Source organism: Kogia breviceps, chromosome 9 (assembly GCF_026419965.1).
Source record: "Kogia breviceps isolate mKogBre1 chromosome 9, mKogBre1 haplotype 1, whole genome shotgun sequence".
In the NCBI taxonomy this organism is placed as follows: Eukaryota; Metazoa; Chordata; class Mammalia; order Artiodactyla; family Physeteridae; genus Kogia; species Kogia breviceps.
The window spans coordinates 49,576,478-49,590,198 of NC_081318.1; the positions used below are offsets into that span (position 1 = coordinate 49,576,478).

Genomic DNA, 13,721 nt, shown 5'->3' on the forward strand with positions numbered 1-13,721 from the left:
ATTTTAATCTTGTAATCTCTCTGTTGATAGACTACATATCAATACACACCTGGGAATGTTGCTACATTTGTATGGAAAAATTGTATTATTTTCCTTTCTGATGGTCAATAGCATGGTTAGTCATCAATACAAATGTTAAATCTGTACTGGTATTAACATTCCCTCCCCACATGTAACTCGATATGCATATGCACATTTATCTGTGACTCAGATGTTGGAAATCATAGCCTATTGAATTACTTTGGGGATTGATTTTAAAAATTTATCCTATATGAAAAATTAAATTTGGGTCCTACAGTGCTTTTTCAGAGTATTGCTTTTGGGAGATATTATTCTTGAAACTTGTAATTCATTTTACTTTGTTTGTATCTCACTAAACATAGATAAATTTGGGATAAAAATACATTAGGCAATCTGGCAGACAAATGAGACTGAGTACAGTGTTCACTATGCCTAGAGCAGTGGTGTGTCTGTCAGTGGAGCAAAGGGAAGAAAAGGAGGCACAGGAGTAGCTCACACTGCAAAATAAACGCAAAAGTGACTCATCAATCAGTCTTTTTTTACAGCTAGATTAATATTTTGCCTTTATAATTTGAAATACTTTTATTTCCTATTGATCTTCCCCCGTAAGGGTAAATCTAATACCACCTTTAAATTCCTTCCATTCATCCTTTACCTAATGTAGTTTGTGATCAATCAGAGGAACAATAAATGCCTTTGGGAAGCTTTTGAAAAGGAGCCCTTTTGTGAATTATTTTGGAAAGCCAGTTGGGGAAGCATTATTAGTGTTTCCGTATTCTCTAATTTATCTGTTTAAAACAACTATACTCATTTTTAGATTTTCCCAAGAAGGGGCATACCTCTCCATCCTAAATCATTTTCAGTCATATGAGTTTAACTAGGAATTAAGTAGTTTATTGTGGAAAAAAAAAAAAAAGTCTTATGCTTGCTAGATGATAAGCTCCTTGAAGGCAAAGATAGTATCCTAAGGATCCTGGCTATGACCTCGGAGCCTCTGACACTGGTGTTTACATATTAAAAGGTGTCCCCCAGGCTCTGTGTGTGTGTGTGTGTGTGTGTGTGTGTATATGTGTGTGTAAGAGAGAGAGATGGGGGAGAGAGAAGGGAAAGGGGCCCAGAGAGCGGACTTTCTTATGTAGTTTCCTTTGCTAGGTTTCTATCCTAAGTGACTGTTTCTGTGTTCTACACTGTGAAATAAACAGGCTTTGTCTTATACATTAATTTAAATCTTTGCCTAACAGCATTTTTAAAGTGTTCAGAAACAAAAAAAAGATCAAAATGTTTCAATTTGCAGCTCAAGCTCCTATAACTTTATAAAAAGAAATAACATTTCTAAGAAGTTGCATACAAACAACATGGTACTTACACCCAGTCTGAAGGTTAATATTGCATATTGTTTTCAATTAGGAATACAATAGATATGGCTGGTGGGTAGGAGAAATGAAGGGAGCCATTGGCTTGGTGCCGAAAGCCTACATAATGGAGATGTATGATATTTGAGAGTCCTGGGTAAGTACATTTTAATCCAATATTCTGTAATAGCTCATATGTTCTCTTGGTCGCTGCGTTATGAGTCTTTGCCTTTTTAAAAGTCTTTGTAGTTTTCTGATAGCACAAAGATTATGCTCCCAAATCATCTTCTTCTTTAAAAAAAACAATCTAGTTTAGTTTTAAAAATAACTTCATAGAATTTACTTTGGAAATAAATAGATTATTTAGAGAAAATCCCTGTGATAATAACCAGCTGTTTTCCCAAACCTCCTCCTCTTTAGTAAAATACCACTTTCATGGAATTTCTGAGGAGCTGAGTTGACAAAATATTAAGTAAACATTCATTATTTTCCCTTGGCTAAAAATGTAACATTTTTCTAAGCAGGGAAAATCAACATTTTGCCTGAAGAAAAAAATTAAAATGCAACTTTCCCTTTCTGCCTGCAGAAAAGGAAGATTCCTCTGCTAGTGTGCAAATGCTTTGGATTGAGAATCGTCGTGAAAGCATGAGTGACAGCTCATAACCTTTCTTTGTTTTGTTGAGCATCGTTTGTCTTTGTTGTTTTATGCATTCATTATAATATTCCTCTGATGTGAAATTAAATGAAGGATATTAATGTAAATTAGATGCAAGCAGTAAAGTTATACCTGTTGCTGTTTTTCAAAGAAATAATCATAGGTTTATTTACTCATTTGATTTGTGTGAAAAATTCAGAACTATTTCATATGTATCATATAGTCATTGCTACTTCTAGTAAGAGTTGTAATTTCTCTTAATACTGGATATCAATTATTTTTTAGAATGTAATATATAATTTCATAAAAATTTCAATTGAATGTATCATGCAAGTTTTTGGCAGATGGTATCTAAAGAATGTAGCTTTGGGGCTTCCCTGGTGGCGCAGTGGTCGAGAGTCCGCCTGCCGATGCAGGGGACACGGGTTCGTCACCCGGTCCGGGAGGATCCCACATGCCGCGGAGCGGCTGGGCCCTTGAGCCATGGCCGCTGAGCCTGCGCATCTGGAGCCTGTGCTCCGCAACGGGAGAGGCCACAGCAGTGAGAGGCCCGCATACCGTAAAAGAAATAAAAATAAAGAATGTAGCTTTGTTAAAACTTTGTAGATGAGTTATCTTAGTATTTATTTTTCAAACAATAATAACATGTTTTCATGAAAGAATTTTTACTGATTGGTGAATTTACTTTATGTTAAATATAGCCACAAGAAAGAAAAATGATAGAATTGCAAATGGGGAGTATGCTGTCACCCTCTGCAACACACGTGAAGACCAGAACCATGGTTTGTGCAAAGCCCTTTACCAATAATAAATACCCCGGTTATATAATGGGCTTGCCAACATTTTCTACTGTAGTTTTCTTTAAATTTAATGAAACAAAAATTTTGTGAGAGGTCCCATTCTGCCACTAATGTAATAGCATAAAGAATCTCAATGTATTCTCAAAGTCAGAAGGCATAACTGAGTACTCTTACCCTGCCTGATTGTTACTGTGCTATTAAGTCCCACCACAAAACTGCAAGTCTAGATTTGGGCCCGCTCTGCACCTCTGAAAGCAATGAGAAGAGAAGGAAGGCTCAGAGAGGAGAGTGTAGAAATCTGGTGGGAACATGTACCCAGGTACAGGTGAGTGGAAGGGTAGTGTTAGTCTGACATTGGAGGTGTACGTTGTACTCCAGAGCAAGGTTTGTGGAGTTATATTATTACTTTTTCATGTATGTTTGAAATCAAAGGTATTTTAAATGTCTACAAGGTACCACTGTGGTATATATATCAAAATATACTGCTGATTGGATAATCATTTGAAGTAAATATAATCTGCTAATATTGAATCCTTGATTAGAAGGTACTACTTTTGTTGAACTTTTCAGATCTTTGCTTTAAAGATAAATATTCTAACCATGCAAATGAGCCGATAATGTTTAAAAACCTCCATTATTTATAAAAACTATCTACAAGCAATATTTCAGAGTTTATGTTTTACTGTTATCCCCTCTGTACTGTGATTATCAGATTTCACATTTTAAAAATATATATATTAATTTGGGGGATTGTGGGTGAATTCTAGTTTATATAGATTAGACCATGTTAAGTTAAAGCTTTCAGAAATTAATTTATGCACTTGTTAATCTTTTCCTAATATAGAGCCATTGGAATAGATTGAAATCATCTTGGCAAAAGTGAGACCACTGGAGATGAATTTAGTGGATTGGTTTTCAAAGCCTGAGAGATTGAAAAGTGAAAGCAGTTGTGGGTTCCACTGAAAATGTAGACATCCTTGTGGACACAGGTTTTGTGCTTCTGGCCTAAATGAAGATTTTAGTCTTGGGCCAGTAGATGGCAGCAGCTTTTCATTGCATAGGAACCCACTTGGAAACCCCTCCTCCACTCAGGCACAGACTTACTCCAAACGTAAAGTATTTAGAAGATTATTGCCTCTTTTTACAGTTAATCCAGGAGAGGGAGTCCTTTGCCAACTGATGCCAGATAGTCTCTGGAATGGTGACAGTACAGAAAAAAAGTGTTAACTTTTGTCCAGAGCTCCTCTGGCCTTTGTTCTTTTTCACTTGAATATAGGCGGAAGATGAGAAAGGAAACAAAAAATTTTTAATTGGACTGAGAGGAAAAACAATCATTACTTTCAACTCATGACTACTTAGTATTCATTTGGTGAAATCATCTGTATACTAGGAGGCAGAAAGTTTTCTTTACACCCTTGACAATATATCACACACTCTTCAAGAACATAATAATAATCATTAATGTGAATTTAAACAACATGGCTTGTTAGAAAATATGCTAATTGCTATGTTCTCATTATGATTGCTTAGCTTTTATTTGTTTTTCTATGAATAGAGAGCTAATTTTTTTCAAAGGTGATGGTAAGTCATATTTTACATAGCGTTTTGCTTGATTATTTGCTCTGTACTGAATTTGTACTCTGTTGCCATTAGATGTTACAATAATGTTCCACTCTGCAAATTTTTAAGGTTCAAATGAAGTTTAATTGTTTGCAAACTGTTATGATGCTAATAATTCAACAGCCTGCTGTGTTACTAATGAAATTACTTTGTTATGATTAATTTGGAAAATAGTGTGTTTATTGTAGTAATTAAGCACAACAAGGTGAAGTAAATGATTCTAATGCCATCTGGCCTCCAAAGCGAATGAAGAAATGAAATAGGGCTGTCATCTGAATTTATTCAAAGAAGTAAGGGTAATACAAATTACTTTCATTGCTATAGGATTGACACTCAACCACAGCTCTCACTCCATTCTGTTTTTGCCACTTGGTTGTCTATGACAAGTTTCTTTTATGAAAAAGAATGTTGTTTAGCCTAGCAATTATTTTGAATACTTTATATTATTTTAAGTAGATTATTTTTATCTTGTGCTAATTTAATTACAGATGATTATATAAAGTATTATGGGATCATAGAAAATTACTGTTCAGCCATCTGTAGGTGAAATCTCTGTATGTGGAGGTTTTTTGCTATTCCTGTTGAATATAGCCTTTCACAAAGAGTAGAGATTCCATTCAGTTGTTTCTAAAATGTTTCTACTCAAGACTCTCTCTTAGTTCTTTTTTTTTTTTTTTTTTTTTTTTTTTTTTTTTTTGCGGTATGCGGGCCTCTCACTGTTGTGGCCTCTCCCTTTGAGGAGCACAAGCTCCGGACGCGCAAGCTCAGCGGCCATGGCTCACGGGCCCAGCCGCTCCGCAGCATGTGGGATCTTCCCAGACCGGGGCACGAACCCGTGTCCCCTGCATCGGCAGGCGGATTCTCAACCACTGCGCCACCAGGGAAGCCCTCTCTTAGTTCTTATGATTCCACTTTTCCTATAATTTCTCCAGTCTAACCTATTGCTACTCACTTCATAGAGTCTGGTACCCACCCCCAGGGTCATAATTAAAAACAGAACCCAGAGCTGAGCTATATATTAGAGATCCAGATTTGTAGTTCAGCCACTATAAGAAAACTTACCCTAACATACATGTAGTTGAAAATCTTGAACTTCATCAGTGAGACTGAGTAAAGCATTGTGAGAATTTTTAAATCAAGCAAAGTACTTGATTTTAAATCAGTACTTTAAATCAGTGTTTATATTTCAGTTGTTGAATGGAATTGTAAACTGTATAGAGGTCACTTTTACTTCTTTTGAGTTCAGTAAACTCAAGTATATTGAAAAACAGTGCATAAGGTAAAGAAAGAGATGGTGGAGATTAAAACATGATCATACCATAGAGAACACCTATTCACTCAGAGCTTGAAGGAATATAATTAATATGTAACATAAAAATATTTGTTAAAATGGCCTAGTTTGTTAGTAAAATCCTGAGTATTCTGAAATTCAGAGAAACAAATAGTATTTATTAAAGTATCTTTCTACAAACCTAACCTACACTCAAATGCATAACTTAAACCGTTGATCCTCTGGATTAGGAACAAGAAATTTCTGGACATCCTCAGCTTCCGCCGTTACCATCCACTGCCTTGTAGTTGAATTCTTCTGGAATATTTGTTAGAACCTCTAATAGTGTAACATCTTGCTTGTGATGAGGTAAATACTTAGAGAATTATTTTATTGGTAGTTTTGTAACATGGAATGACATTTCATTAATGTTATTTTCCAGGGGCTTTTTCTTGTTTTCCTTAGTAGAATCTGCTCTATCACTGCTTGATCAGAAACATGATTTATTGCCAGCATGGTACTTCAGAGTATATGGTGTGTATCCAGTAAATATTTATTAATTAACTGATGTGGCATCCTACAGTATCTGAGATTTAAGAAGAAAAGAGTTTGACTTCTCTGTACCTGGTAGAGAAAATCCCTTTATCATTTAGTTCATCAGCTTTCTGACTGACAGTGTTCTCTTAGTAAAAAAAAAAAAAAAAAACCAGAATCAGTCCACTTTACCGAGTCTGTCCTCATAATACCATCAACAAGTGGACTGGATTGTTGGTAACAGGATTGAGTGAGATTGTTGACTAACAGGGAAATTGAATGTGGCAGCCAGTCTTCAGATGTTTCCTCCCTTCCTTTCCTGAGTGCAGCATTGTCACTCTTTCAGAGGAGGCAAAGGTGACTCAGGCAGCTTGAGGCAAGTGATCTAGTTATACTTCCAGTACATCCCAAATCACTGTTGTCCTGAGTTCCACCTGGGCAGTAACAGAGAAGCCTTCTGATCTTGGAAGCATTCTAGCTGTTGCCTTGGATGGATCAGAAAGAAATATCTGAAAGTGGGAAGTTTCACAGTTGTTGCTAAATGCAACCATAATTCAATTTTTGTCTTTTTTTAAACTTTCATTTCCTATTTCTTTCAAGTTGTATGGTTATGTTAACTTGAGTGCTTTGAGTCCCAAGATGAAAGGAACCATAAGTGCAGAAAGTAGCTGTAGTCATACCAGCGCTCAGCTTAGGTCTGTAAGGTTGGGAAAGGGGCTGGAGGTTGAGCAGTCTTGTGAATATGAGCAAAGGTGTGAAAATAGAAATTGCCCCCCAAAGCCCATCTCGTAAGTGTCTTTCTTACTGTTGGAACCTTGGAAAGTGTTTCCTCAGGTTTCTCTCTTTTTGTTTTCACTGTTTTCTTTTTTATTATCCATTACTCAGAGAGGTAATATAGAACAGCACTTGTCTGTTTTCTGTTTATTGGCCTCAACTTTGGAATATAAAAATATCACTCCTGCTAGAGTAAAAGCAGGTGCCACTTTGTGGCTTGAGCAGCAGTTCAGCTCTTTTTTGAGGAAAGTGTCACACAGGTACTCTCAAAGGAGAAAATTAATGCCACCAATGTAATGCCAATTAAAAGTGACTGCTTTAGAGGAGGAGAAAATTCCACAAATAAACAGATTCCCATACGCTGTCTCCCCCCTCCCAGCTCCCATGGGAGACCATTTAGAAAACCTTGTGTTCTTTCACTGTCATGTCAAAATAATAACAATTTCAGACAGTAATAGCAATAACTAATATTAACCGAGTGTTACTACTTGTTATGCTGTGTACTTTTCATTCAGTCCTTCTATACCCTATATATAATAAGGTAAGTTCTGTTGTTTGTTCCCATTTTCCTGATTAAGAAACTGAGGTTAAATAATTTGTCCCAAGGTCTAGGAGTAATGTTACCCAGCCTCCCTTCTTTGAATTCAGTACCATTTTGCTTCCCAGTACTGTAACGAATTCAGACCAAGTACTTAATTCTAATCTTTGCATATAGTAGGCACTCAATAAAAGCTTATTGACCACTAATGATGACACCATTCTTATAAAATAGTTTGGAGCCTGTGAAAAGAATAGCTCAAGAATTGGCACTGGGACAGCTGGAATTTGCCTCCTGTAGTCGTAAGGCAGACCACGGTGACTGTCAAATCCAAAGCAGCTAATACACAACGGAGAAGGAACTTTCATGCTGAAACATTTCTCTGTGAACTTCCAGTCTGGCTGAAAATAGAAAGTCAGTCAAGGCAGCAGAGAGTCGAGAGAGGACACAGTGCCAAAGGGACCCTTTCTGAACAACATTTTCTATTCTTTCTATCTCCTCAGGTCAAGCCCAAGGACACTGGCCAGGCAAGGAAGCCTTGGAGAGGACTTCAAAGCTGGCTGCTTCTGTCTCAAAGAGTTTTCTTTTTTTTTTTTCAAAGAGTTTTCAATTAGTTGTTTTTGGGGGATGGTGTCTAAATGGATAGGTTTTTTTTAAAAAAACCAGTTTAAAAGAGTATTATTAAATTGTCAGCCCTTTACAATCAGTGAGCAAAACTTCAATATAAAACATAATTTTGTAACTGAGTGATGGCAATGTCTGACCTAAGACTTTTTTTGCTTGTTGAGATAAAAATTTGTTTAAGGAGAACCTTTATTGTAATATCTGGCACCTGAGTATGAGGTCTTATTCCTTGGGCATCTACAGTGGTGCCTTGTACAAGGCTCCTTAACGTGAAAGTCCTCTGTTGTGTTTCTTGAACAAAAATAATTTTTCAAGTTTTGTACCTCAGTGGTTGGAGGCTGGTAGGGGTCGGGTGTGGAGGGAACAGAAGATAGGTAAGAACTAACATTCATTAGGGAGCTCTGGAATTTAGCCAGAGGAGGGGTAGGATTGGGCCCTCTCATGGTCTAAAGTGCACCCTGAAGTATTAGCCATTTTATAGCCCAAAAGTAGAAGGTGCACTGAGGGTCAATTTCCAAGGAGCATTTCATTCTGTAGAGTAGGTTTCCATGCCTGGCACTCAGAATATCATGCTTCTAAAGGACAGGGAGGGAATGACTTCACATTGTCCTGATCTTCAGCTGCCCACCAAGTAGATTTCACTGGTGTAAATAACCTGTCCCATCCAGATGGATACACAACTCATTCCTAATTCCCTGTTCAAGCACTTGTGGTCTGTGGAGTCTCAGTCACTACCTCTTCCATCACCTTCCACCACTTTCCCCCTCCTCCAGCTTTCCCAAGGAGTTAAGTCATATGAGGCATGAGACAGATAATTCTTATCCCTCTACGAAGTTATGGATATCAGTCGTGGTCTGTGTTTTCTGTGAACCCAGCAAAAGCCGGGTATATAACAACGTGTTTATCCCCTTACATGCACCCTGAATTGGAAAACTGAAAGAGCTATCTTGTGAGTGTGCATCGGTATCTATCTGTTGCTTTGCTTCAGTCGGTCAGCATATTTGTTTTATTCTTTATTATCTCAGGGCTTGCCATTTCTCTTCCTATCTAATGAAATGATTCCATTTTGAATAATTACATTTACGTGCCAACAGTGTGCTAGGGGCATTTCAAACATAGAATTCAACACAGTCTTTCCCAAGCCGACTCATAGGCTAAGTGAAACAGACAAGACATAAACTCAGGAAAGGAACAGCCCCAGGTAGCCTCCCCTTTGTGCGATTCTTAGCAAGTTGAATCACTAGCAGTGTCCGAAGACATATAAGAAAAGGTTCTCTGATTTTGTTACATCTGAACCTAGGAAACAAGCTGGGGATCCTTTCTCATATATGGACCTTTTTTTTTTTTTTTTTTTTTTTGCGGTACGCGGGCCTCTCACTGTTGTGGCCTCTCCCGTTGCGGAGCACAGGCTCCAGACGCGCAGGCTCAGCGGCCATGGCTCACGGGCCCAGCCGCTCTGCGGCATGTGGGATCTTCCCGGACCGGGGCACGAACCAGCAACCGTTGCATTGGCAGGCGGATTCTCAACCACTGCGCCACCAGGGAAGCCCTATATGGGTCTTTTAATGTGCAGAGGGGAAGGCAGGTGCAAGCGTTTCAGTGTTGATTCAGATGAAAAGATTGATTTTTAGAAAATTTCTGAAATGCTTGTAGCTACTGAATTGTGAGGGGAACCAAAGAGCTGTGTGTATAACGTGAACATCTCTTTACAGAGTTGCTGCCAATTATGGTAAAACATAATGCTGGAAGCTGGAGGACCCCTATCCCTTTAGGAAACAGGGAGCAGAGCTGTACCAGTGGTGTTCAGCTGAGAGCAGGCGGTAGGAAGACCACTGGAATTGGAGTCCATCAAAATTCTAGTTTTGGTTCTTGAATGCATTTGTGTCCTAGAGTAAGTTTCTTCGCCTGCAAAATATCAGTAGCCTTGTTCTCTCTATCTCACAGGGTGTAGTTATGCTCAAGTGAGATTATATTTGAAGGAGCCTTAAAAACCCAATAACTGTAAATATGGCTTTTCTGCATTGGAGAATATGAGAACTGAAATGAAACATGGGTCAATATAAAAATTTCTCCTTCACACCAAAAGCAAGCAGGGAAAAAAATTTTTAATGTTCAGCACTAGCTGTAATGCTGCTTGGAGTAATGTTAGTAAGCTGTTGGTTTTGTTATTTTCTAATGAGAATTAATGTCAGACATCCTAGAGGAGTTTGAGATTAAATTCCTCTATAATCCTGAATACATTTTGGAATCAAGCCGTTGGTTTCCAAGCTGTGGTCACTTTCTGTTAATGGAGGTTTCAATAGCAGAGATGTTACTGCTGTCCGTAAATTTTCAAAATAAACCTTTTATATTTTAAAACCATCCATCTGAATAATAGGCTTTAGGTAAGTGTTGTTTGTACTTGGTTGGACTTAGCAGAGAATTTTTTTAAAACAGACACCTTAAGGAAAGTGTTTGTACAGGCTCCCTTCGACCACTATCTGCTCCATGAACTGTTTCTTCCAGATGGGTATCTGTGATTGTTTGCATGTGAATACACACTTTGTAGTTAAACATTTTCTTCAGATGCATATCTAAGAATGAGACAATTTTATTTGATCGAATTAGCCTTGTAATTTAGCACTAATCTCCATTTGTAGTTTGTGAAAATATGGGACTTAGAAATAAGGGCAAACCAGAACCTCATTACGTGTAACCTTAATGCTTTAATGTTATAACTTGAAGCAAAGCTAATAAAAAATGCAAAGCACTCTTAAATAATTTAAATTATCTAAAAAAATTGAGCATATTCCTTCAAATAATAATGGCTTTCATGATCTGATTTTTTAAAAAATTCATTTCTCATGTCTTGAATTACTTAGAAGTGTGGATATCAGAGTAAGTTTGAGTTTATTTAAGATTATTAAATATATTTGTTATCATACAGCATCATGGAGTATTCCATTATTTAGGCTAGCAATTATCATATGTAATGTTATGCTGTATATAATTTCAGTAATGTATTTGATAATGTCATTATGGTATGATGGTATAGAGTTAATTTTTAGCACTTCTCTTTAAAATAGTGCTCTGTGATGTGATCTCTTGATTATTTTGAGCCATTAATCAATTCCATCAACTTAAAAACATAGTCATATTGTGTACCAGTTATTATTTGTTTTCTAAAAAAAAGTTTCTCTTACCATCTTAAACTTTACTGGAAAATTATTGCTTTCATAATGTATTTTCATTGCTATACTCTTTTGGTAAAGGAAAGCAATAGTTGGGAATACAGTACACTGTGGTAACTGATTAAAGATCGAGACGGGGAAATTCTCTTTTCCCCCCTCTTCCTAAATGATAAGAGAGAATTTTGAGTTCTAAACATACCATCTTTTGCTTCCTCTGGTGCTGTGGTTTATAGCAATAAATACTCTATATTGATTACTACTTAATTCTAATGGAGGTATACTAAGGCTGGAAACACATTATAGCTTAACATTTAGTACCTTAATTTTTAAACAGTGTTTAAATTTTAAAAATTGATATAATTGCCCCAAATATGCTTCTATTATTGGATCCATATCACGTTATAAAAAAATTCTCCTTTCATATCTTTTCTAAAGATTATTTTGTTCACAATGTATTTTTCCTGGCACTTCATTGCTATTTTTATGTAACTGAAAATCTGTCATTTCCATTTTAGCTCAGTTTGGAAATATGAAAACCGTTTCAGAGCAACACATTAAAGATTAGTATGGAAGGACAAAAAATAAGTGGAAGAGAGCCATGTAGAGATTTTAAATTTAGTCAAATTATTCAAGTGTGCAATTTTAATCCATTAATCTGGTTTGAGACTGCTTAAGAGAAATATTTCTTTCTAAACGAGGTTTTTCTCTTTCAAAACATATTGAGAATTCTCTCATCTAAAACAAATACTAGTTTTTTTTATTTTGTCTTTTTGTTTTTTGAGAGGTTTTTTTTTTTGGAGTGAAGCAAGAGCCTCCCTAATATTCTGCTATAATTTATTCTTGGTCAAAAACAGATTGCCATTTACACACTAGATATTAAAAGCTAGTTATAGTCATTAAAGGTGGTCTAATGGGGTGTAGTAAGAGATTCAATAGAAGATTTATTTTTAAGCTATTTTTGGGGCCATGAGGGAAGTTGTTTTCCTCATGAAGGGAATTCTGTATTTTACTTCATTATTTGTAGTTTTTTTTTTTTTTCTTTTGGTAAATATAAAACAGAGAAGGGGAGAATGGGAGCTGCTTGTTTCTTTGAATCCTAATACAGTATGTCTTCTTAATGAACCTGCTGCAGTGTCCAGAAAACAGCTCCCTGCAAATAAACATGCTAGAAGTGATTTAGCCACAATGTCCGGACTGTGTAAACATCTAATTATTACAATAAAATTGTCACTACGTTTACATTACTGCTCTCTTTTCAAACGTTAACCAACTTTTTCTTTGCTCGATAAAAGAGCATAAATTGTATTTTTATGTGTCGGTGTTTTTGCTTTCATTATACTTCTTGCCGCACTCTAGACAAAAGACCTCAAGCCTTAATTCCCTGAGTTATTCCTGGCTGAAGAAGACTCCTACAGTTGTTTATTAACGTAATGTGCTATGTTTCCTTTCACAGGGAGATGGCCTCGGAGCCTCCACAATCTGATCTTTAGTCACGGCATTAAAAAAAAAAAAAAAGCCATAAAGTCGGTATGGTAGTCACTGCAACTTTGGGACACAAAGAATTAAGCCCTCTTATAATCCACTATTAGAATGGGAATTTAAGTTACATTAGAAGCAAAAGATAAAATGGTGAAATGCAATAATTTCCTTTAACAAAGATCATGTCCGGTTTTCAGAATTATGATATCATGTTGAACATAACTGTGGAAGCACCCCTCACGCTGTATTTCTTATATAACCAGTACATTAACATTAGAAAAGCAGAGTGATATTGAATTCTAATGAGGTCTGGCCTATATGCCCTGCTAGGAAAAGAATGAGGATAATTCATTTGTATTCTACAAAGCGCTGGGAAATCCACGCGCATCTCTGTGGCTTCAGCGCGTGGTGCTGATCATCTGTTCCTATTCGGGGGCGGGGGGGGGGAGGATTCATTGCTTTGAACAGCGTCTGAGCTGGGGAAAATAGTTAACCACTTTCCGTAGTGGTTGTTTCCTAATGACTATTTAATATGGTTGCTTTCTTATATGCATTTGCTTTACCTGTGCTCTTCAAGGATCTTAAAGATTGTAATGCATGTGTCGGTGACAACATACCTCTGTAAAACCCAAACAAAGGAATTCAGTAGAGTAAATGTGATTTCACCATCCTTGGTAAACATGTCGGTTTTAAGTAAACAATGAGATGACAGTGAGGTGTTTGTTCATTTTTTAAAAACCTGAAAGATGTTCCATTTGATCTGATATTGGCTGTTCAGGAAGAACTGCATTCATTTGTGAGTCTTGCTGACATTCCGAGAAAACAGCCCATTTTGGAAAGTTATATTTAGCCAAACCAAGGAATGAAAGATTTTAGCAAATTGC

The 13,721-nt window shown here is 36.7% G+C and overlaps 1 protein-coding gene across 1 annotated transcript in view; it reads left to right on the forward strand.

The window, feature by feature from the left end:
* Positions 1-2,631, forward strand: part of SKAP2 (src kinase associated phosphoprotein 2) — a 153,678-nt gene extending 151,047 nt beyond the window's left edge. Inside the window, exons 12-13 of the mRNA XM_059073938.2 lie at positions 1,429-1,530; positions 1,960-2,631. Coding sequence (XP_058929921.1) covers positions 1,429-1,521 — 93 coding nt within the window. The 3' untranslated portion in view covers positions 1,522-1,530; positions 1,960-2,631. The remainder of the gene's footprint in view (positions 1-1,428; positions 1,531-1,959) is intronic.
* The last annotated feature ends 11,090 nt before the right edge of the window (positions 2,632-13,721 follow it).